The sequence below is a fragment of the Alosa pseudoharengus genome, unplaced genomic scaffold (genome assembly GCF_046254945.1).
Source record: "Alosa pseudoharengus isolate Yale_2024_CS ecotype anadromous, Long Island Sound unplaced genomic scaffold, YU_APseudo_1.1 YU_APseudo_1.1_scf_22, whole genome shotgun sequence".
Lineage (NCBI taxonomy): Eukaryota > Metazoa > Chordata > Actinopteri > Clupeiformes > Clupeidae > Alosa > Alosa pseudoharengus.
This window is the reverse complement of record NW_027468680.1, coordinates 28,861,684-28,885,956: the sequence shown is the minus strand read 5'-3', so window position 1 is coordinate 28,885,956 and position 24,273 is coordinate 28,861,684. Positions and strand designations below refer to the sequence as shown.

The 24,273-nt window shown below is 43.9% G+C and overlaps 3 protein-coding genes across 4 annotated transcripts; 2 read left to right on the top strand and 1 right to left on the bottom strand.

Moving 5' to 3' along the window:
- The first annotated feature begins 281 nt into the window (after window positions 1–281).
- vti1b (vesicle transport through interaction with t-SNAREs 1B) lies at window positions 282–5,891 on the top strand. The gene is made up of 6 exons (XM_076299615.1): window positions 282–495; window positions 1,548–1,606; window positions 1,884–2,078; window positions 3,583–3,756; window positions 3,896–3,957; window positions 4,239–5,891. Exons 1-6 carry the CDS (start codon window positions 399–401, stop codon window positions 4,330–4,332), a joined length of 681 nt encoding a protein of 226 aa, XP_076155730.1. The 5' UTR covers window positions 282–398; the 3' UTR covers window positions 4,333–5,891.
- Window positions 5,366–9,972, bottom strand: arg2 (arginase 2). The gene is made up of 8 exons (XM_076299612.1): window positions 9,753–9,972; window positions 9,556–9,628; window positions 7,592–7,766; window positions 7,339–7,498; window positions 7,039–7,133; window positions 6,821–6,925; window positions 6,485–6,621; window positions 5,366–6,376 (listed from the first exon to the last, which is right to left on the bottom strand). The coding sequence occupies exons 1-8, from the start codon at window positions 9,861–9,863 to the stop codon at window positions 6,186–6,188; spliced, it is 1,047 nt and encodes a 348-aa protein (XP_076155727.1). The 5' UTR covers window positions 9,864–9,972; the 3' UTR covers window positions 5,366–6,185.
- A 1,273-nt stretch (window positions 9,973–11,245) lies between these two features.
- On the top strand, window positions 11,246–22,853 carry rbm25a (RNA binding motif protein 25a). Of its 2 annotated transcripts, none has more exons than XM_076299611.1 (18): window positions 11,246–11,429; window positions 12,160–12,269; window positions 12,499–12,548; window positions 12,691–12,891; window positions 13,002–13,059; window positions 13,506–13,666; window positions 14,118–14,312; window positions 14,632–14,715; window positions 17,790–18,070; window positions 18,497–18,608; window positions 18,938–19,027; window positions 19,148–19,221; window positions 19,634–19,784; window positions 20,291–20,801; window positions 21,230–21,540; window positions 21,631–21,729; window positions 21,889–21,936; window positions 22,055–22,853. In XM_076299611.1, exons 2-18 carry the CDS (start codon window positions 12,176–12,178, stop codon window positions 22,145–22,147), a joined length of 2,613 nt encoding a protein of 870 aa, XP_076155726.1. In that variant the 5' UTR covers window positions 11,246–11,429; window positions 12,160–12,175; the 3' UTR covers window positions 22,148–22,853. The 2 variants fall into 2 exon arrangements, with proteins under 2 accessions (XP_076155726.1, XP_076155725.1); XM_076299610.1 differs by having other exon boundaries at window positions 13,002–13,074.
- The last annotated feature ends 1,420 nt before the right edge of the window (window positions 22,854–24,273 follow it).

Here is a 24,273-nt window from a genome sequence, read left to right as displayed (position 1 = left end):
CTATTAACCATAGACAGTAAAAGACACTAATATTTATCTGGTAGTGGCAGTGGTGGTGGGCTACTACATTGACCACAATGTACCTCAACAGAGGAGGCTGATGCAATGCCTGAATTGATCGGCATTATAATTCAGCTGGTTTGTTCAGTACGATCACAGATAGTACTATAAAATGGGGATTTAGTCTGTGGTTGGTTTATAAATGCGATTGATTTCAACTAAGATACATATTGACCCAATAAAATGTTACACGCAGAGCAGGCAATAAGTAGGTCGCATAAAATCACGCGGAAGTGAATTTTCGCCGTCCCGAGGATTTTATTATCGCGGCAGTGCTTGTGTTTGTTTCTGTCTTATGCCTCAAATCATAAAGTTGTTGTGGTCTATACACTACCAACATGTCATCAGAAGAATTAGAAAAGTTACATGAGATTTACAAATCTCTGTATGACGAACTCGAGCTGATGCCCCAGCGGATCTTTCGATGTCACGGAGGTAAATAAACTTGACGTTATCCAAATAGCATAGTGCTAGCTAACGTTATTTTCGTTTGATGGAAAGAAGCTGGAGTGAGCCATTTATCTGTATTTGGTGTTACAAAACAAACACTGAGATTCAACAAGACTGAAGTGATCTTATAGTTATTGTATTTCTCAAACACTAACTTGCTAGCATACGTTAATTCATTTAGATCAAAGCACAGCATGTGCATTGGTGCACTGATGGGCCAACATTTTGCGATATGATAGGATTGGTGTAGACATTCTCAATGGTGTTAACAATTTCCCAACGGCTACCTTAAATTAGTGGTCCCCAAACCATCTGAAATGACCACTTTCACTCACCTGAGAACTTTGTGAATTTGTATGAACATTTGAATGAGTGAATAGAAAAAATATCCCAGAAAGTCCCAGAAATATGACTTGAATAGAAGTTAGTTAGTTATTACCAATTAATTGATAAACTTTTAGAATACTTTGAGCACTGATGCAGTCCGCATAGGCCTATTACATTGTTTGCAGGTAGGCCTACATTTCATTCCGTTTTCGATGGCAAACGCGAAACAGCGCCAAAACAACCACCAGTGGACAAAAAGAGTATTATTACACGCGTACTGTTAAGACTCGCCATAGAGAATGAATCGGGGAAATTACGGAGGTTATAGTTTGACGATGTTGTACTCCCATGCGGGGCAAATGCTATATACCACGGCCACCCAAAATGAGGTGGCGGGCCGTATCCGACCCGCCGGCCATAGTTTGGGGACCACTGCCTTAAATGATCCCCCTCACTTAGTAACATTGTATAATATTAATTACCGGTATCTATATCTAGATGAAAATCGTCTACTGTTCTAGAAATTAAGATTTAGATTAGGCACTGCCTTACTGTATATGCCGATTCTAAACAGCGATTTGATAAGACATCGTAATAAAATTATACAGTTACATTGGCCCTCTATTTTAGATAAAAAATTAATGCAATCTCGTAATCAAATGTAAAATGTGAAACTGCTGTGTAATGGACAAACTTCCTGATTTTTGTAGAGGAAAGGAAACGTTTGGTGCGGGTCTTCGATGAGAGAATTGGGGAAGCAGAAGAAGTTGTGAGTACATTTACCTTACACATTGCTGTGCAACAGCGCTTACAGATTCACAGTACAGAGTTTCATATGCAGCCTGTATTAGAAGTTCATGGAGATTGGAGAATGCCTGCCCTAACTGTCTTCAATTCCCGAGTATTGAAGTCAGTCATCTAGTCTCAGACAGCAGGGGGAGCCCTGTCACCAGACAGACTTGCTGTCTCACACCAGGTGTGTTTCTGTGCAGGCTCAAACCATTGCATCATGTTAATTAATATTCCTGATGCTTTAAAATTCCCAGCTGCAAAGTATGGACCGGGAGCTCATCGGAGCTCCACCCTCCTTCCGAAACCCGATGAGCACCAAGATCCGGCTGTATAGGCGGGACCTGGGCAAACTACAGCGGGACGTCCGGAGCTCAGACCAGGGGTCAGGCCTGGCTGGTCGCCCAGGGGAGAACAGGCAGGGCATCTATGCCTCTCAGAATGACCATAGTGTAAGTACTGAAATCTGTATGCCATCTTGCCATTCATCAACTGGACCGTGGTAGTGTAGTGGCTAAGGAGCAGAGTTTGCATGCAATAGGGTCGTTCCTAGCTGCCACTGTTGTGACCTTCAGCAAGGCACTTCACCTGAGTTGCTCCAGGGAGCCTAGCCCTGGAATTGATTGACATCTGTAAGTCGCTTTGGATGAAAATATCTGCCAAATAAAGATGAAGATAAAGATTAGAATTGCATCTCCGAGGAACTGCAAGAGTGGGCTTGATCAGGTGCAGTTCGCCAAAAGAATTGCAACAGTACCTCATTTTTGAAAGTCAGGCACACAGATCAAAAGTTATCTGCATTAATGTAACACCCAATAGGCCGAAACGCATTAATGAAGCGGTTGCTATGCTGGTTGCTAGGTTGTTGCTAGGGTAATTAAGATGGTTGCTAGGGTGTTGCTAGGGTAATTAGGATGGTTGCTAGGGTGTCCCTAACAAGATTTTTGAGACTTTGTACAGTATATTCTGCCCACTGTTACAGTTGTAAAGTACTGATGTTATTTTATTTTCAAGTCAAGTGAAGTTTATTTATATAGCGCATTTCATACATGGAGGTCATTCAATGTGCTTTACATAAACAAAAGCAAACAGTAATAGCAAATAAAAGCATAGAAGACAAAATAAAAGACATAAGGTGGAATAATTTAAAGGCAGATTCAGAATTTGTAACTCAGTGCAGTTAATAGAATGCACCTGTGAACAATTTGGTCTTAAGTCTAGATTTAAAACTGGCTACAGTAAGGGCCTTTTTGATGTCTTGGTTCCAGAGCTGAACCGCATAGCAGCTAAAAGCCGCTTCACCATGTTTAGTTTTAACAGCAGATTTTACTAACAGGTTTTTCTCCTGAGATCTGAGAGGTCGAGAAGGTGTCTACTGTAGAAGCATGTCTGATAGGTATTTAGGTCCTGCGCCATTTACTGATTTATAAACAAGCAGTGCTTTAAACAAGCAGTGCTTTAAAGTCAATTCTGTGACTAAAGGGTCATTCACACCAAGAACGATAACAATAACTATAAACAAGTATCGTTCTCGTTAATATGAATGACGACGTTCACACATAAACTATAACGATAACGGCATGAAGAACGATATCGTTGGGGATCACTTTCAGAGCGATTTGAGAACGATAAAAAGCTAATAGCCAATCAGAACCCATCAAATTTCAGCAGTTACATTCATTAACATGAGGAGAGACTTTGTTTATTGTTGTTCAGTGTGGACGCTTTTATGGTTATAGTTATTGTTATCGTGCAGGGACTTAAGAATTGGAGTAATGTGGTCAGTTATTTTAGTTTTTGTGAGAATCCTAGCTGCTGCATTTTGTATCACCTGAAGCTGTTTGATAGCCTGTTTAGGAAGGCCTGTGAAAAGCCCATTGCAGTAATCAACGCTGTATCCTTTGCTTTCAACCAATTTTCTCTCTCTCTCTCTCTCTCTCTCTCTCTCCTGTCCAGACTCATGTACAATCACAGCGGGCCCTGCTCATCCAGGGCACAGCATCACTCAACAATGCCACAGCCAGCATCGAGCGCAGCCAGCGGATTGCTGCAGAAACGGACCAGGTTGGCAATGACATCATTGAGGAGCTGGGCGAGCAGAGAGATCAACTGGACCGCACTCGTGACCGGGTGAGATTTTTTGAGAAAGGGAAAGAGAGGGATTTGCAATGCTTTGTGTGGTGAGAAAATGGAAAGAATAGTTTGTAACTAGGTGTGAAAGAGACCTAATCACCAAACAAGACATGTAGTTTTGGTTTTCTTTTTACAGCTGGTTCATACTGGAGAGAACTTAAGCAGAAGTAGAAAAATCCTCCGCTCTATGTCCCGACGGTGAGTACATTTTTGGCAGCCTTCCCAGGTCTAGTCTGCCAGTCTAGGCAGGTGGTGTTGATGTGTTTGGGCTGTTGATATGCGTTATCAGTTCTTCCTGGTGAATGTGTTTTCGCTACCAAGGAGTAAAGTAGATCACGTGTATGTTATTGCGTAACACCTCAGAGGGGAAACACACACCCATGTCTTTTAACCAATGTACAACACTGTTTGGAATTCCATTCAGTCCATACAAAAACAGTGGCCTCCATTGGTCTCTCTTTGTTTTTGTTTTTTTACAGGCTTGTGACTAACAAACTGCTTCTGTCAGTCATTATCGTGATGGAGCTCGGCGTTCTCGGAGCTGTAGTGTACCTGAAGTTCTTCCGTAAATAGGTCACCTAGTTGTCCAAAAAATGTACAGCCAAGAGGCCAGAAGCACCCCACTATCTCTTGTCACATTCTCCTCTCCTCTCCACTTCTCTTACTCTACCTTGATGATATACTGATAGCAAGGGACTCCATTTTCCTCCCCTACGAGCTCTTGCTCTCCCTCAGGGAGCTGCTTTTGTAAAGCAGTAAGAGGAGGAGTAGATGCTGTGCTTGGATGGTGTGTAATTACATTCAGTGAAAGGCTATGTTTCTGAGCCAGATGGATCAAGTCTCGTCAGTGATTATAGACTGCGGCCGTTTCTGTACTGGATGTACTGGCTTTACCATCCTGGCCGCCCTGGAGAACTGAGCCACGGGAAAAAGGAGCACAGCAGTGATGAGCCTGTGGACTTGGGTCGAAAGAGACCCAGAGAAGACTTCTGAGCCATGAAATGTGAGTTCACTTCCCATGTCAGTGCTGCTGGCCCCACTCCCACTCGTGCCCGCCTTGTTTTTGTGTGGGTGTGTCCATGACACACAGGGCAACTGTACATACTAATAGAGACTGAAATTAATCTTCCAATAATGAATATATTAATGTAACTTACAAAATATAATGTATTGATTAATGTGATTTTTAAGAGGTTAAGAGTTTTACTGTTCAGTCTTATTCTTAGTATTATATAAAGCACTGAATATCAGGTGTGGTACACATGATGGGAGTTTTCCCATGGTGTGTTTTTGTTTAGTAGACCACCTGTAATGCCAGACTTGTTTGCATATCTGGCAATAAGAGATTTCTGATTTTTTTTAAGTGTATTTTGGAATCTAGAGGATGTCTGTACAGCCCGGAGCACCTGTTACTATGACACAAATTCTCATGAGCTGTGTGTGTAGACTCTGACACACTGACCTGTGCTCTGCTAGCTGTCTATTTATCTTGGTAGTAGACCGATACAGTGTGTTTACAACAGCATCTGTGGGACATCTTATCACAGGATGTCTTATAATTGGCAGGGAATACTAACTAAATGAATTATCAAGTCATCAAGGAGTCTGTAGTTCACTTAGTATTTTATTGAGTTCTGAATTATTTAGAAAGACAAGTAAAAGCAGGTCTACCATGAAATGTGTAAACAGACGTGGTATGTCATTTCAAAGCACAGTTGTTGCCATACCTTTTCACGTTTCAATTTCTGATAGTGATTTGTCTCCGGAAAAATTAAGTTATTTTCTTTGATTGGTACATCATGACAAAACAGAATAAAAATATATCTACAAGGCTATACAAATTAAAACTATACATAGCAAAAAGTCACTCATGAGAATTTTCACACACTATAATGTACAACTATATAAAATAACTCATTAAAAACTGCACTTGGTCCTAAAGTGCAAACACTTGTCATTATTGCAAAGGTGCCACTGGCCCAGCCAATGTGGATCAGTAGCCAAGGTCTTGCTAAATCCTGAAATAGCCAATGAAATAAATTCTGAAGCTGTCATTTAATTTTCAAACTTTCATTTCCCACACGTAAATTATGTACTTTGTCCATATTCAACTAATTAAACCTGTAAACGAAGCTACAAACAGCAGTCCTGATGGCTTACTTACTAACATACACACTCGCACACATTCACCCACTCACTGGACCTTAACTGTAAGAACCCGTATTCAGGCAATCATTTGTTCTGGTCTATGTATGAATTCAAGACGATGGACCACTTTTGAATTCAACACCTTGAGTGAGCAGAGTGTCCAACAGCATACTTCTACCAGCCACACTTGTGATCTGGTCTCAAAGCGAGACACTTGGAGGGCATTTGGAATGCAGAATCATGAGATGTGACAGTCCATAACTCAAGCATTAGTGGCTCTACAGCCGCAGTTGCTCGGTGTCTTCCTTTGACGCAGGCTCCTCCTGGTAGACTCCATGTGAGCCTTCACGCGTCTGTCCTAGTGATGCCGCGATTACGTCCACCGCTAGGCTGGCTGTGGACTCCACCGCCTCGCTGGTTGCGCCCAGAGTAGGGTTCACCTCCACCAGGTCCATAGCAGACAACAGCCCTACATCAGAAAAGAGCCCTTCATTGTCACAACATACCACCTCCATATTGTGTCTCTACTTGGTGTTCATACGGTAAATAATTGAGTGTGTATCTCCCTAGAGTTTACCTGTGTTGTGGATTTCCTCTGTGATATAAATGCCCTCTCTGTAAGTCAGTCCTCCGTTGACTGGGGTCCCAGTGGCCGGGGCCAGGGAAGGGTCGAAGGCATCAATATCAAAGCTCAGGTGTATCGGTCTTTGTTTCCTGTGCAAGAACAAGCAACATCCTGAATTACGAGGCAAGGTTTAAAGGCAAGCAGTTGTACTCTGTATTACTTCTCCTGCATGTATTCACGGCTCCATTAGAGCAGGGTATCTGTTAGGGTACATTGTACTTTGTTCCTTAGGTAATGCGTTTAATAACTTAATGTGAGCCATTTTAAAAGTATCTACTTTTCTCTTACCTGGCCAAAAGATGATCAAGAGTGACCTCCATAACTCTCTGAATGCCCATTCTATCAATGTCTCTCATGGAAAAGTACTGGATTCCTAGGTTCTTCAGGATAATGCTGGATAATGGAAAAAAAAACACAAGGACATTATCTGAATGTGCTCACTTTACAAAAACACAAATCAGTTAGATTAGATGGCCTTTCTCAGCCGGTGTGAATGTTGTACTTACTGTTCACCTGGGTCCACATCTCTCAGGCCAATGTAGACCAAATCCCTGGAGGCGAGGAAAGGCTTCATCCAAGAAAATCCTGGGATATCAGGCATCTGTGAGGACAAATGGGGCTGTTGTGTCAGGTTAGAGAGCAAATTATGTTATCTTTTTTTACGACATTTCGAACAAAGAGATATTCTAAGAACTATGCCAGAACACGCCTCAGGCCTCCCTGCTCTGCTTGACAGAGGGTACTGAGAGTTATGTAACAAGGGAACATAGAAGCACCTGAGGGCTAAAGGTAAGTGCTCAAATTACCTTGTCTCGGAGTTCCTTCAGCATGAAGGCCACCGACTGGCCGTGAAGGTTACCAGAAGGGGAGGTCATGGGCGTGTTGATGTCAGCATGGGCATCCACCCAGATCAGACACAGATCGGGGCACTGTTGAGCATGGCCTTGCACAGAGCCAATAGCAAGGCTGTGGGGAAAAGAGGAGCTCTTAAATTCACATTTCTAATTTTACTTTCTGAAGGATGCTCTTTGACAAAAAGAAACCGAATTCGTGTGTTACCTGTGGTCTCCCCCGAGCATGACGCTGGTGTGTCCTGCCTCGATAGCGTGGCTCACAGCGCCTGCCAGAAGCTTGTTGGCCCGGCCCACGGTGCGTGGGAAAGGCACATGCATGTATGGCTCGTCATTTTCCAAATGCTGGAAATTCAGGTCTCCAAAGTCATGGACGGGGTAATCTGAAGAAATGAATTAGGTGTATAACTTTGTTATTATCGATTAAACCCTCCAAACATCATCACTGCACTCTCCACCTAATGCAAGGCAAAATCTGTGATTGACAGGACTAATGTTGGGAAGAGGGGTGTCACTTAATATGTTCGCCAACGTTTGGAGAAGGGGGGGAGGGGGGTGTTGTGTTAGTACTCTGACTAGACATTTTCCATGTGTCCTATTTTCCCATGAGTCCCTGATCAGGTTTCCATTGGGTCTGACCATCCCATCCCATATTCCATGTAAACACACAGGAATCTTCTGGAAACTGCATAGGTTGCACTGCATAGTCTGTTATGTATCAATACATTAAGGAAGAGGGAGTGGTAGGCAAGCATGTAGTAAACAAGTTATTGTGGGAAGGAGAGGGAAGGGGCACCATCTGAAGACGATTGGTTCTAGGGAGGTGTTGTATTACTTGGCCAGTGCATAAGAAAACTAATGATGCATCTTTTAACCATCCATAGTCGCATGGACAAAAATAGACCGGAACATTGCTGTTTTAGACATCAAAATGATTAGGCTGCATTGCAAGAAGACGCTGAAGCTCTGGCTTGGGACTTGTGCCATGTATCAGATTCATATTGAGATCCCAGACTGTCAGTTATTTTTAAACCAAAACCACAGTCTGATCATCATTCTCCAGTAGGCCTATCACTGGCTTGTTGGACACTAAGTTGTTCGGACTTGTGGTGAGAGTTTTGCTCAAGTATTGCCACGAAGACAAGCCTGATGCTTTGTTTTCTTTTTCCGTTTTGAGTCTTGGGAACGGTAGGCTACCGTGCTCAATATTATCCTCTAACTCGCAAGGATGAAACCAGTGCCCATCATCCTGTTCATTTCTCACGCTGAATAAGCATGTTCAGCGCCTGACGATGTGCCAAATGTATGCCAGTCGTCCACATCCGACCACTGAAAAACGTCGCTCCTAAGATAGCTCTAATATCATATTACGCGCTACAGGCCTTGCGCAACTAATCAGACGTGGCGACGCAATGTTTATCTGTTTCGCAGCTGACTACCACTCGGAAAGAGCTATATATATCGAAATGACTTGCACATTCCCGAGGAACAACCTTGGACAAAAAAAAAAAACTATGCGAGTGAACTGTGCCCCTTAAGATGTTCACAATGCAAATCACCTTACATTGAACAAAACACTCAAGTGTACAATGAATAAGATTGGTATGATATTTTTGCCTGTTCTAGTTTTCAAGGCCATATAATTGCCAGAACGACTATCACAGCGAGGAATCGGTTTATGGATTACATAAGAGTAGCCTATCTCGCCATCCATTTTATGATCCTCTGGTTTTTACAGGGCAACATTTAGTTGTGGGTGGTAACTCCACATGACTATGCCGAAAGACATGATAAAACCATAGGACAAAACCCGTTTGCGTCAGTGGGCGGGAGGTTGCAGCGGAGAACATGACGCACGACCAAACCCCTTCTCGCAGTCCATGTGGTCGCAAAAATTGCCGAATTCCCCCCAATTTTAAACAGTCACCTGAAGCATCATAATCCCTCTGAACTGTTAATCTGTCGTAATCGCCACAACACTGAAATTGAACAATGCCTAATTGTTTTAGACCCTCAGGCTACTGATTTGCCAGATCATGATGTAAGAGCCAGATTGCCTACTTCCGAGAGGATGTCCTCGTCCAGAAAATGGCAACTAGGAGTTGAGATATTGGGTACATTTAGGCTGCATGTTAAATGTAGGCTTTATCAGCATAGTAGGCTAAGGTTTACCTAGATTTGACAGTCTCTCAACTAGACCGGCATCCCGGATGGCTTTTGGTCCGTGCTCGACTCCTCTTCTTTTCTGAAACATGAAAGTAGGCTACGTTATGTGGGCGACATGACGAGATACCAAATAAAATGAATAAAATATCATAAGAGTTTTATTTCGTATTCTGAACATTTCAAAAGATCTAGCATTTCCTTACCTGTCCTTTTGAAAACGGAGCTCCCAAAATAGCGACTGAATGCGCCCGGCTATTTTGACAAGCGTGAAGTTGTGTTCTAAGAAGACGAGAAAGAGATCCTCTTAAAGCCATTGTGTTGAGTTTTAGAAAGTCTTTAAGTTCTCTTACAACGATAGTCGACGATTTGGGAGAACAAGGGAAATGAGATGCTGTTCGCTTTCAGATGGATGCTGATTCTGAAAGTGACGCTCGCGCGTTTTGTCTTTTGGACCATTATCTCATTCATATTCATGAGGAACGAGCGTCATAGACTAAGGAATTGTCCCTGCAACAAACCGAAAAAGCGGACATAATTTAAAGAATCTTTAACAGACCTATTTTTTCCTCAAATTGTAGTAACCTAAGCGCTTACTAACGGCTTCATTTTAACATTATAAACAAAAACTGTTAGAGTTATATGACTGTTTAGGCTACTTAAATGCTGGTGTCTATGCCCATTTATGGTGAGGGGGTTGCGTCAGGTTTGGTGACACACCTTCACTCGAACCAATGAAAAGCCCGTTTGCGAGGGTTTGTTCGAAGGGAGTGCTGGGTGAAAAGCCACATGCAGAGGTCTCCAGTTGCTTACAGTAGGACATTTCCTACAATCATGCCTCTGGTGTTTTTCTCAGCCACACGTTCTGCTGGTCACAACGTGACCTAATAAATGCTCAGTTGGGTATATATTTCACTGTAACACGTTTAGATCCCATCTTTCTGTGGACTGAGAGAGAGAAAGCATGAAATCATGAAACTGATAATCAAATCAACTGGTTGTGTTTTTCCAATAGAGCATCATCATGTGTAGGCCTAATTGGTTTATGGCATAGGCTAATTAGGCCACAGTTGGATGGTATATGGGGGAGCGTCTTTTTGAGAAATCACATTATTGTAGACAAGGCCCCGTTTTGACTGCACGTTTACGTTTATGTGACCACTGACCATCCTTGCAGTTACATCAGAAGACTTTGAAAATATTTGGAAAAGATTTTTGAAAGACTGTCTCAGACCCTCTCACATCCAAAGGGTCACATAGTTTTTAAGTCACAGACTGGACGGAGCGACGTGATTCGCCAGCGTACCCGTACACAGACATATGGCCACGACAGGAAAAAAACAAATGAACAGTAGCCTAATAAAAAGTAAATTAATAAATAAAAATCTGTAGCCTAAGTGAAATTCAATCAGTTCATTGATTACGCCTAATGTCACATTGAACAGCAGCATGCTGTTCGTTGAACAGCCCAAACAACAAGCAACTTTTGGCTGTAGCGTGGTGCTCCAGGCTTGCGATAATATAATATCAAACAGCTCAAACCAGGTCAGAACCGCATCTATATACGGCTCAGATTATGTCAAGATTATGTGGCAATCGGTCGCCACCTGGTGGTAAAACTACACACATTATCTTTTTTGTTCGTCTCTATCCCAGAGTACCTTGCGCTAGAACGCTGCTACTGCTGCAAGTCAGCTCACATTCGTCCATCTTATTATGTGCCTCATACATGCGCATACTGCTAATTGACCGGCGTATAATATCCTAACGTTTCTTTGGGGATTTCTTATTAGTATTTCATCTTATTAGTTATTAATAGGTATATGTTACTACGTTATCAAGGGATTCTGGGTGAAATAATCCTGAAATAAAGGGAAACGAGGGTAAGCTTAATTGTTTCTTGCTATTAGCTAACATTAGCTCCCTGCTAGCTAGCCTTGCTAATATGGATAGTTGGTGCCAGTTTGGTAGCCGAAGAGTTAACGTTAGCTAGTATTATGTTAACGTGACTGAACCATAACGTTAGACTAATGGCGGTGCACTTGGCGACAGTGGCACACACACAATTATGGCCAAAAAATGGGCAGTTCATGTAGTGCTAGTGGTGCTACCATACTTTGGATAGCAAAGTTGTTCGACCTGAGTATTGTTTATTTGACAGCTAACATAACTTACTACTGTGTAATGGATAGCTTGGTTGAAATCCTTTGAGCGAAATTAAGCTAAACAGTTATTGTTAAGTAATGCTGGTTTGAGTTGACGGATAACATTGTGTTTAACTCAGTCAACGCTGTTAAGCTTTGCAGCATCAATACCCAGTTGGCCTGGTAAAAATTGTAGTAGCTGCTATTCGATTCCCAGGTTAACGTTAACGTTACAGTTGGGAAACGCCAATAAACCGCATTTTATATATAATCAGTAACTTAAAATTAGCTAATTGATGCAAGATACTTTTGTAGGTCAATTCCATTGTCAGCTTGTTAACTAGCCAAAAACACAACGTTTGTCAATACACCAATAGCTAATAGCTTGGTTGTTAACGTAGCTGATTACTTTAACAGGCCGATTTGCAGTGCCATTTTGTCCTAACGGAAATGTTTAACGTTACATTAGGTACCTTTCCACCGATATGTCGTACCCCCCTCACCTAAATCGGATTCCCCAGCTGCCTCCTGGTATCCCCCCTCCACAATTTGGAGGGTATCCTCCCACAGTGCCTCCAGGTAAGTAAAGGAACATCTTTTGATAATCTGAGGTGTTTGTTAAGAAAACATTTGGGGTAACAGTTCTGATTAATTTAAAATGCTTTGTAGTATAAATGACTATGAGTACAATGAGGGTTTGAATTTTATAGTAAATCATTGTTGTGTGAAAGTTCGAAATGGCTCGGCAATCTGTCATTTGTTGCCCTTAACGGAAGTCACTTTGACCTTTTGTTGTTCCATGTTGAAGGAGCTCCAATGATTCCAGTTCACATGGGCATAATGACGCCTGCACCAACGGTAAGCCACAGTGCAATGTTGCTGTCTGTCATAAACTTGGCTTAGTGATGCAGTTGTGCACACTTGAGAGATGTAAGTCTAGTAGACACCGATAGCTAATACAAAATCTATGAATTTTTGTGTTTTGGATGGGTGGCTGTAGGTACTGGTCCCCTCCACAGTATCTGTGACACAGAAGCCAACAGTGGTAAGGAAGGAGGCCATCACAACACAAGCCAAGGGGACAGAGGACAGTAGTAACAACACCAACACTACTGCCACCACTGGTGGCCCAACCACCACAGTGTTTGTGGGAAACATTTCAGAAAAAGCTTCAGACATGCTTGTCCGACAGCTTCTATCGGTGAGTGAAGACTGCTGCAAGGGCTTGGCATATTCATTAATCGCTTTATGTCACATCAACTATGCTTGGTGAACTTATTGACCGGACTTTTATATGTTTTGTCATCACAGAAGTGTGGCCTGGTTCTCAGCTGGAAAAGAGTCCAGGGAGCCTCTGGAAAACTTCAAGGTAAAAACAAAACAGGTAAAACCATTTCTGATATACTTACCACCCCTCCCCATCATTACAATTCACCATCCTCCAAATGGCCCCACCCCACTGGTGTCCCTACAACCAAGCAGAGCTACTGTGATCCAAGAAGATGCATGCTGGGAAGGCCTATGTGAAAGGTGGGAGGCTGTACTGTAGGACTTGTGGAGCATGCTGCTTGCACAGGGTTTGGCCTGAGAGGGAGAGCGAGAGAAAGAACCCAGATGTTTTTTTTGTCTTTGAATGCCTTCTCAAACCACACTTATCCTCGTTCCTGCTCTTAGTCCAAAGCCCGCCCACTTTCCCTCACATTTTGTTCCCTCACCATCGCGTGTCCATCACACTAGTTAGTAAGCACAAACGGCATCTGTCCCGGGCACATGACTGACTCTCTTACCCGCTCTCCCTTCTCCTCTCCCCTCAAGCGTTTGGGTTCTGTGAGTACAAGGAACCTGAGTCCACCCTCCGGGCCCTGCGGCTGCTCCACGAGCTGCAGATCGGGGACAAGAAGCTGCTGGTGAAGGTCGACGCCAAGACCAAGGCCCAGCTGGACGAGTGGAAGGCCAAGAAAAGAAATGCCAATGGGGTGTGTAATCTGTCTATTGTATTTTTTCCTGTGATTTTTTCTTTTCTACAATGCCATTTTAATTCAGATGGTTCCCAATTTAGTAACACTAATCCAAACTCACTCACGGTTCATTGCATTTAGTATCATAGCACTCTTTTTATGCAGAACTGCTTTCGTAACATGCAGATACTGTATGCATTGCCAATCGTAGATGATCACAAATATCATCTCAGTATGTGTACTCCCTGATAGTTGATTCCAATGGTATAAGCTGCTTGCTTCACTAGTTTAGCAAGAGGAACAACGGCAAAACTACAGCTTGATGTTTAAGGTACTTTTTGGAACCAGTTGCGCTTAGAAAAGAGTTAATAATTTTTGTCCCCCTAGGCTTATTTACCCATGGGTTCTTTTTGTCCAGATCTCGGGCTTTAACCTTGTCTTTCCACATATTTCCATGATCTCTTGACAGGCAGCAAAGCCTGAGGATAGTACAAAAGACGAGGACGATGAAGAGGAGAGTTTGGATGAAGAGACAAAGCGCCGGGACCAGACCGTGAAAGGGGCAATCGAAGGCCTAATTCGTGAGTACTCCAGTGAGCTCAATGCCCCCTCTCAGGACTCGGACTCACACCCCCGCAAGAAGCGGAAAGAGAAGAAAGAGGAGGTAACATTATCACTCTGTACCACCACATGCCATTCATTTAGTTAAGACTATCTTGCACTAGCTATGATGTAACGGAACACAGAGACGGTTTTTATGTACAAACTTTTATGTATTCACTTAATTGAAATGGTAGTATGCTAACATTGTAATATTCCTTATTGAATGCAGTGTATTGGTAATTGTTATATGTTGATGTGATTGAATGGATCCTGTGACGACGGCAGGGTTTGTTTCTAATCTCTATTCTTTTAAAGTCTTAAACTCTTCACTCTGAAGTATGTTAGCCCTTTTCAGTCTGTTTACTTTGTTTCTGTCCTAGGAGGATATCAATGCCATCGAAATGGAGGAGGACAAAAGAGACTTAATATCCAGAGAGATCAGCAAGTTCAGAGACACTCACAAGGTAACAGTTATGTCTTTGTATTTTTATATTTGGCCTTGGGCTGTTTGAACATTGATTGCCCAATTGTGTGTTGCCTTGATTAGTATAATCACAATCTTAATCACAACAGTGCAGAAATAGTCAACTGTTTGAAGTAGTGTAGTGACAATTTTGGATTTGAAATACAAGAGATGAAGTAGATTAATCACTCTTCATTACCTTTACACAACATTCTATTGGGTTATATGCATCCATACTTTTGAAAGTTCTGAAGTAGATTGAGATTACCATCTCGTAAATCTCACGTCATGTCCGTATGGGGGTAAAGAGAAAAATGTAGAGTAGGACCAATTCAAAACACAAAAGTGCATGGATATTATGTAAACTTCCCTTAAAGCTAATCTATTCATTAAACCCCACCATTATGATAGAGATCATATGGTGACTAAAGCAAGATGAATCTCAGAGCTTTGGAAAAAGTTGCGTGGATAGGATGTAAGTATGAGCTTCTTTTTCTTCTTTACACGTCTTGGGCGCCCCCTTCTGGAGGATCTGCTAATGGGGCAACTGGCTTACGGGCCTCCTTTATGAACAGCAGCTGCCTCAAAGCCCCGGGAAGGCAGTGGTACTTCTGACTGGGATTTTCCCTCCCGCTAGTGTTGTGTTGATTACTCAGTATTCATGGTCGTGTAGGGGCTGTATTGGTCATCGGCCAAGAGCTTAGTGAACCATTGCGGGTCCTTCCTCATGAAGTGTTTTTTTACATAATTTCCCCCCATTTTGAGTAATTGCTAACTATTTGGTGGGGATAGCTAAATAACCACTGCGGCCATTTTGCCTGCAGTCTGTGCTAGAGTAGGGGGCGCCCCCCCACAGCACGCTGGTGTTCTGAAGACTTGACCGGTAAGACCACTGTACGTCTCCTGTGTCATTTATCTTTACTTTCCACTCTCCCCTCTCTGTCTTATTTATTTACGTCTCTGTTTGTTCTATTTTGTCCTTTTTCTTTTTGAGCTTTTCAGTGTCCACATGCTTCTTAGAACAATGATTCATCAGTGCAGTGTAGATGGCTCAGACTTGTTTTATCCTGATGGCTCGTCCCATTCTGTGTTAGTTTATGTGAAGACCTGGCATCTGTGGCCCTCTGTGATGGAGGGGTTTATACATTACCCAGTGGCAGTGCTAAAAATGAGCAGTCTGTTCCCATTTGCTCAAGGAAGTTGAAGAATAAGGTCCATTAATCAGAGAGATGCTGCATTTGCAGTCTGATCAGTCATCATACGACATCTCATTAGTCTTCTACGACAGCCAGATATTGCTAGTCCATTGTCATAGTGTACAGTTTGAAAGATAAATGTTACTGTTAAAATGCTTATGATCTTAAGTTCAAGAGACTAAACATGCAGAACTGAATGGTCATACCATATTAAGAATACAGATGATGAAGCATTTGTAAAAAAAAATGGGGCCTTTAATCAGTGCAACAGGAAATATGAACATTATTATAACAACATTACTGGCATTCAGTGTTTTAGTTCTCCCCTGAAGTCTCACTAAGGAGGTAAGTCCAAACATGGCCATACGGAGGGATTGCAGTATTAGAGTAAGAGTGGCCTATGGCATTTTCTGTCCCTGTGTTTGTCTTTCTGTCCTTTTTTTTTGCCGCTTTTCCCCGCTTCCTTCTTCTCACCTCCCTGACATAAGACCCCTCAACTCTCTCCTCTGGTCGTTTTGGACCTTTATTTATGGAACATGGGAGTAGAGAGTCAACCTTGTGTATGTATGAGGTCTTTTCTAAAAGTTCCCGTGAGTTGGGGGCTCTTTGGCTTGGCTGGTGAGTTTCTCTCTCTGTGTTTGATGTTGGTCCTGGATTCTGGCGAACCACCTGAAGACTCTGTCTGGGTAAGACTGCTTCTTATATGATTTTCAAATGTGTATTTCCATCTTTAAGAACAAAACAAAGCAAAACATAACCTGGACATGAAGTGCTCCTACACACTGACTGTTAAAATGTGTGCCCAGTGTTCTCTTCCTCCCTTAATCTAGGTCATTTCTATGTGTGCACTTTTTCCATAGACTTGGATGGTTAGTGGTAGGGTTCACTTTTGTGTACCCAGCCGTGCGTGTGACGAATGGTTTGTGAATGGTTTGACCTGCTCTTCCTTCTAGGCCTAGCATATAGGCCAGTAAAATGCAGTGAAGCGCTGAATCCGTAGTTCGCCGTCTGTAAGTCCCAAACCACTAGTTTCATGCAGAAGCAGCTGTTTTCTTGCTCCAGTGACTGAAACGCTTCTCTTTGCTTTCCTCTACTTCTAGGTACTTAAAGATTGTTAACATTTTGTCCATTTGTCCAGTTCTATTTAGGAAATGTGTTTACTTGTTTGTATCTGTCATCCAACCAGTTTATATATGTGGATGTTTTGGTGTGGACGCAAAGTGGTTTCCAGTATCTGTGTGTCTATTGCTGTTGTGTATGGTAGGCTGGATTCTGTAGATGGCAGAGATATAGTCATGGAAAAACAAACAACTGCTACCCAGTTAAATAAAACTCTCAAGGAAAGGCCATAGAGACAAGGGCATTAGATGGCATACCATTATAGGAGTGACCCACAGGGGCTCAGTAGTAGCATTCTGGTGTTAATTTCCATTTGCATGCATACCATTGTGTAACCAGGTATTTGCTTGATGGGTAGCAGATAGCAGCCTAATTCTTTGAGAGTTGCTCACACATACATGTGACTGGTGGCAGCTTCCTCCCTTTGTTTTCATGTACTTCCAGTGGTTTGCACCACCTTATGAAGCTGAGCAGATGGCCTCCCAGGGAGCATCTGTCATCATTCAATAGAGAGAGTGTGTGTGTGTGTGTGTTTGCCTGCCTGTGAACGTGTTGGCTGTAAATAAGTAATTGAGACTGTAAACCACTTTCAATAAAATGTTTAATTTTCTTTAAAAAAAAATAAAAAAAAACCCAGTGACACATTATTGTATCCTCTTGTTTGGTTCTCTGAGCTCCCAGAGCTGGTCAGCCGTCTTGTGGCGCGTCAGGCTAAACTGCTGTGCGTGTTCCCCTGTACTCTTTGCTGGCTCCCTGACAGAAACTGGAGGAGGAGAAGGAGAAGGAGCGGCTGGAGCTGGAGCGCGAGCGGCGTGAGCGGGACAAGGAGCGCGAGCGGGAGCGCGAGCGGAGGGACCGCGAGCGCGAGAAGGAGCGCGAGCGCGAGCGACTCAAGGAGCGGGAGAAGGAGCGCGAGCGGGAGCGCGAGCGAGACCGAGACCGCGACAGGGAGTGGGAGAGGAACAAGGAGAGGGAGCGCGAGAGGGAGAGGGAGCGCGAGGAGAGGAGCCGCGACCGGAGCCGTGACCGCAGCAGGTCCAGGTGAGTGCTGCAGCACAGACGCAAAAGTGAGTCCTGTTGGACCGGCCCTTAACAACACGAACATCTGCTTTGCCTTTTGTTGCTCTCAGCAACACAAGTGCAGTCTACCCGCTGAAATAGTTTAAGTTTGTTTCCCTAGATAGAAGAACTTGTATAGTTTCTCAAGTTGTATTTACTTTTTTAGAATCTCAAGGTTGTTTTCAGTTTGCGAGGGCTAAAAAACTACAACTTTGATCGGACAGTTTCGGCCTGGCAAAACCCTTTGAGGCAAAGTGCAGTAGAATCCATAGTCTGAAGAAACTTCTGATGGAAGCCTTTAGGGTTTCAGATGCGTAGACAGCCCTTGAACTACCCTGAGGGTGTAGCATCTGTCCGTCTTTGTGATGGAAACGTTGATGTCATCTCCGTCTTCCGTTTGTTCTCAAGGGAGCGTAACCGGGAAGAGAAGAAGAGAGACCGGGAGGAGGATGAGGAGGAGGCGTACGAACGGCGGAAACTTGAGAGGAAGCTCAGGGAGAAGGAGGCCGCCTACCAAGAGGTACTTTTTATACCCTTTCAACTTTCTATTACCCAACCCCAAGGACAAAAGCAGGGTTTATGGCTAAAATAGTCAGCCTAAGAAAATGATTGGAGGCCAGCTCATGGGTGTAGAAAGAAAGTAGTTTCACCATGAAGTATTATTGTTACTGGTATATGCTTATTTGTCCATGTGAACTGCATATATATATAAATGGAGCACTGAAGGGTAAAAAGCTTGGAGTTGAATAGGACATCTGTACAGATAAGTCCACTGGGGAGTTCAGAGTGTTCACTGGATGTGCACTTTGGAGACATGCCAAATGAACAGTGTGACCTGTGATCCTACAGCGGCTGAAGAACTGGGAGATCAGGGAGAGGAAAAAAGCGCGGGATTACAGCAAAGATGCTGAAAGAGAAGACGAGCGACGTCGAGAAATGGTAAGAAAAATCACACATACGTGTATGTATTTGATCAAGTACCAAGACTGTGGTACGTCTTGATACAGATACCTATTTCCTTTTGTGTCTGGGTGCCATTTTATCCATGTGACCCCTCAGGCTAAAGAGGCCAAACGGCTGAAGGAGTTTTTGGAGGATTACGACGATGATCGGGACGACCCAAAATACTACAGGTTGGTCCACTCATTGGGCTTTGAGCTTAAGTTGTTTGTGAATAACCAAGACCTATGGCCACAGCAATGTTCCAGTCTATAGTCAATGTAGCTATGATGGGAATTGTACAGGAAGAGATTGATTTAAGGGTCTATTTTGTCAACTTTTCCCAGTGTAGTTGACATACAGTTACCAAGAGAGGATGATCAGTTTGATAATCAAAAAAACTTGAATTTGGCCAAACAAATATTCAAAGATTTATTAAAAACACTAATGATGAGTTTGTTAAAGAATCTTTTTGAGACTTCCTTACCTATCAGCTTTGGCATCTAAAGATGTTCTGTAAGTGGAGAAGATCTGCATAGAACCGTAATGTTGTCAAGAAAAGTGGAAATGACATGAAGTTGACCTGTTCCCTAACTTGTCCACCAGGGGGAGTGCTCTTCAGAAGCGCACGAGGGACCGCGAGAAGGAGCAGGAGCTGGACGAGCGGGACCGTAAGCGAGAGAAGGAAGAGCACGAGGAGATCCGGCAGAGGTTGCTGGCTGAGGGACATCCAGACCCTGATGCTGAGCTCCAGAGGGTGGGTACAACGGAGGCACTCTCCTAATGCAGTTTACACCCTAAGATGTGCTGTGTGAATTAGGTAGATGCTTTAAGAGAACATTTTGGATGGAGTAGGTTTACATTCAATAGTGTTATTTTATTAAAAGCTTATTATTGGATACCAAAACATAAGATTAATCTTGTCTTAAATGCATCAACAGTAGGAATGATGAGGTGTTAGAAAGTGAATGAACACTTGACTCTCGGCATACAGTAGTTGGCCCATTGTTGTGTTCTGCCTGCAAGCCATCATACGTTGCCGAAGTCGAAGCCTGTTCAAGTGTAGCTTCAGGCTAATACTTTCATTGGATGTGGTACAGCCACCCTGTGTGTTTAGATATCCATTGTTAAAACAACTGTCTTATGGCAGCACATAGCAGATACTCTGTTTCTGATGATTAGAGGGCGGGAATGTGGCATAATTTTTTCAGCATCTTGCAGCATTGGATTCTAGTTTGACTGAGGCCTCTGGTCCGTGTGCAGATGGAGCGTGAGGCAGAGCAGCGGCGGCAGCCTCCCCCGAAGCCCGAGGAGCCCGAGGAGGCGCCCAGGGAGCGCGGCCACAGGGAGCAGCGCGAGCGAGAACGAGACCGCGACAGGGACCGCGACCGGGAAAGGGACCGAGAACGCGAGCGTGAACGAGAGCGTGAACGCGAGCACCGGTCTGCAGGCGAGCGGGCTGCCCCTCCGCGTTCTGACCACCGGTCTGCAGATGACGAGGATGTAGACGATGGGCCGGACGAGGAGGAAGACGTCGGCGAGGAGGAGGAGGAGGAGGAGGAGGAGGAGGATGCTTCCGAGGTCAAGCCCTGTCTGAAGCCCACGCTCCGGCCAATCACCTCGGCGCCGTCCATCTCCTCCGCCAGTGGCAATGGCACACCCCTCACACCCGGCAACGAGTCGCCCTGCGGCATCATCATCCCCCATGAGAACTCGCCGGAAGCCCAGCCTACTGAGGAGCACCGGCCAAAGATCGGCCTCAGCCTCAAGCTAGGTGAGAGGAGCACTCATGGGACAGCAGGCTTACTGCATGGTCGATAAATGCTGTATTCATTTGAGAATTGTCTCAAAGGCAAAGTTAATGAAAAAAAAATCACTAATTCTTTACAAAATTATTCTAGGAACCAACTCAAGTTAGAAAAAGGACAAAATAGACAAATCCTCTGTGGTAATTGCAAAATCGCACATCCTCTGGCCAGTGAAATGTGAAAGCTCAGTGCCGTTATCTTGGGTGTTCAGCTATGAACTCTTAATCTTTAAACTAGTCGTGTGACGACAAGTCGGCATCAGATAAGCTTTGCCAGAAAGATTCTTATCAGCTGAGAAGCTGAGAAATGGAGTTGTGGAGAGCCTGATACAACACTGTGAGCGATGCTGGGGGGAGTGTGACCCTGTGACCCTTTCCTCTTGTCTGTTCATCAGGAGCCGCAGGCAGCCCTGGTCAGCCACACGTGGTCAAGCGCAAGAAGCTTGCGACAGTGGACAGCGTCTTCAACCGATTCGATGAGGAAGAGGAATCGGAGGCGCCCCGCAAGCGCAAGCTGGTGCCGCTGGACTACGGCGAGGACGACCGCGGCGGCAACCTGGGACTGGACGGCCTGGACGTGAGCGCGACCAAGGGCGGCGCCAACAGCGAAGAGAAGCGCCGGCACATCAAGAGCCTGATCGAGAAGATCCCCACGGCCAAGACGGAGCTCTTCTCCTACCCACTGGACTGGTCCATAGTAGACTCGGTGAGGCTGCCCACAGCGCTCTGCTAACATGTGCACAAGCTGGCGCAGTGGAATTGGCTTCTGATTGAGTGCGTTGTGTTTCCCCCACAGACTCTAATGGAGCGGCGAATTAGGCCATGGATCAACAAGAAGATCATCGAGTACATTGGCGAGGAGGAGGCCACTCTGGTTGACTTTGTGTGCTCCAAGGTTAGAATGAGAGTGACTGACAAAAATAATTAGTGATTTATTATTAGTTAATTATTAATGAATAATTAGTCAATCTTATTCAGTCCTGTTTCCAGTGACTGGCATTGTGAGTACTGTGTCATGCCCTATGGATGTGTAATGTGTTGCCCTGCTTCACAGGTGATGGCGCACAGCACCCCACAAACTATACTCGATGATGTTGCCATGGTGAGTCCTTAACTCATTCAGTTCCATTAGTTTTTAAACATGAATACAAATCATGTGTATTTCATGTGTATGATGACAACATTGATTAATACTGTTACTGTCTGTGGTCTCTTTAAAGGTGCTGGATGAGGAAGCTGAGGTCTTCATAGTGAAAATGTGGCGGCTGCTGATTTATGAAACTGAGGCCAAGAAGATAGGTCTGGTGAAGTAAAGGTTCCGGTTAGAGGGGCGAAGTCTGTCTGCCTGTGCCCTCCCCCCCAGACTATTTATTTAACCCCATGCAGACTATGGGTCCTCAGAAACGGCACGACCACAAGAGCATGGGCCTACTCACCCCTGTCCTGCTAGAGAGAAAGCTCCTGTACAAAGTGGTGTGTGTGTGTGTGTGTGTGCGTGTGTGCGTGTGCGTGCGTGCGTGCGTGCGTGCGTGCGTGTCTGTGTGTGTGCCTGTGTGTGTGCGTGCACATGTGGTTGGGTGTGCATGTGTGTGTGTGTTAAAGGGAGAGAGATGTGAATGTGGAAGTGCTAAAATGTGACCTGGCTCCATGGGGTGAGATGGACTATGGCCTGTTGCGGTTTCTTTTTTTAAAATATGGCTCCTGCCACCAAAGTTCAGCCTCCTCCGCCATGCACTTGCTTCCAGTTTGGATGATCGATGAGCACTCAGGGCGACTCTTCTGACAGGTGTCACTAAGAGGACTGCCCTGGTTTATCATGGTCTGTATTTATAATGAGCTTGGCAGGAGGCCCACCCAGATCATTGGAGAGACCGGATGAAAGTTTGTTTTGGAATGTGGGGTCTGTCTTTGAAATGTTTTGGTTTTTGAGAAATATGGGTGCTTTGCACTCTGACCCACAAGACTTTTGTGTCCATAGTAAGTGTCCATGACTATAAAATTAAATAATGCTTTCCTAAATGCGCTCCAAGCATTTTATTCCCAACTGAGTTGGTGTGACCTAATGGGCTGTGCAGCATGACATGACAACATGAACTTCATTGCCTTTGTAATAAGTAGACCTCTTCAATCCTGGTAGTGTTTTAACACCTAATGTGCATATGTCATTCACTTCACCACTCATCTAATTAATTAGTGTTTGAATCGCTCCAGGATATTAGTTAATGAGACAGCTGGCTATGAGCAGTATGATTCAAACATGTATCTAAAGAGAAGTGAACACAGAGACAAACAGGAGATTTTCTTTACTAGGAATGTTGATGGTGTGTGGGTTTGTCGAATAGAAGAATAGAACTTTTATTGATCTTCAATCAATATGAAATCTAAAGTATAGCACAACGTAGCAGCCAGTGGAGTGGGGAGATGTCTGTGCTTAGGCCTGTACTCTAGCACAGGGCCGGTATGGACACTCTACATATGTTCTGCTCAAGAACACTGTAATCACACTGCTTTCAGTCAGATGTGCACCGAGCAAGGTTAGACTGGGGACGTGCTGGACAATGTACACAGGGAGCAGCATTGGTAAAAACCTTCCCCATCAGAAAATAGTTCAACGCAAAAGTATTTCAGGTATTTGTACCCTGGAGGTGACTATTTTGGCGAAAGGTAATTAAGGATATTTTTTATATATATTTAAAGGACGAGAAATACGAACGAAATCGGATGTTCAATAATCATTAATGTATTGCACTCAGTTTTGCCGCATAGCTTCTGATGAGCCAGCGGATGGCGCAATTTGAGCGAACAGGCGTGGTGTTGCCCTCAATAACAAGTCCACTACTGTTTTTAAATGCTGTTGAAGTAGCAGTAACGCTGCCTGATCTCGCCGCTGTGAATATGGTTTCCTAATCATAGCATCTACATAGCCTACACTTTTGCCATCAATAGGCCTACACGAGATCGCACTCTTCCAGTACAATAGTTTTCAAATATAACTTTACAATCGTGTTTGTCCTTGGAATGGTGATTATATTTAAATTGTTTCCTGTATGTATAGACTATCCTGCATTCCTTGGTTATGCGCATAGAGCCAGACTGAATAAATCAACTACTTTAACTGCGGCGGGAGGAGGGAAAGAGGGACGAGTATATGGTGAGTAAGGGGGGGAGGAGAGAGAGACCTGTTACTGGATAATAAACTGGTGTTGCGCGGCGTCGGAAGCGCGCGCTCTTACACCTTATCAGGATTAAATGTACTCTTCCATTGACTTTGTTGTCTGAGTCTGTTTAAAACACTTATTCTTCTTAGACGTTTTCTTTGAAGGCATTTTGTTATGTTTATTTTTTATTATTATTATGCTCATAAGTCTCCGGTGAAACTACCAAAAACATCTCTTCAACGTTTTGGTGACCATTCTTGACTGTCAAGAGACTGAAAAGC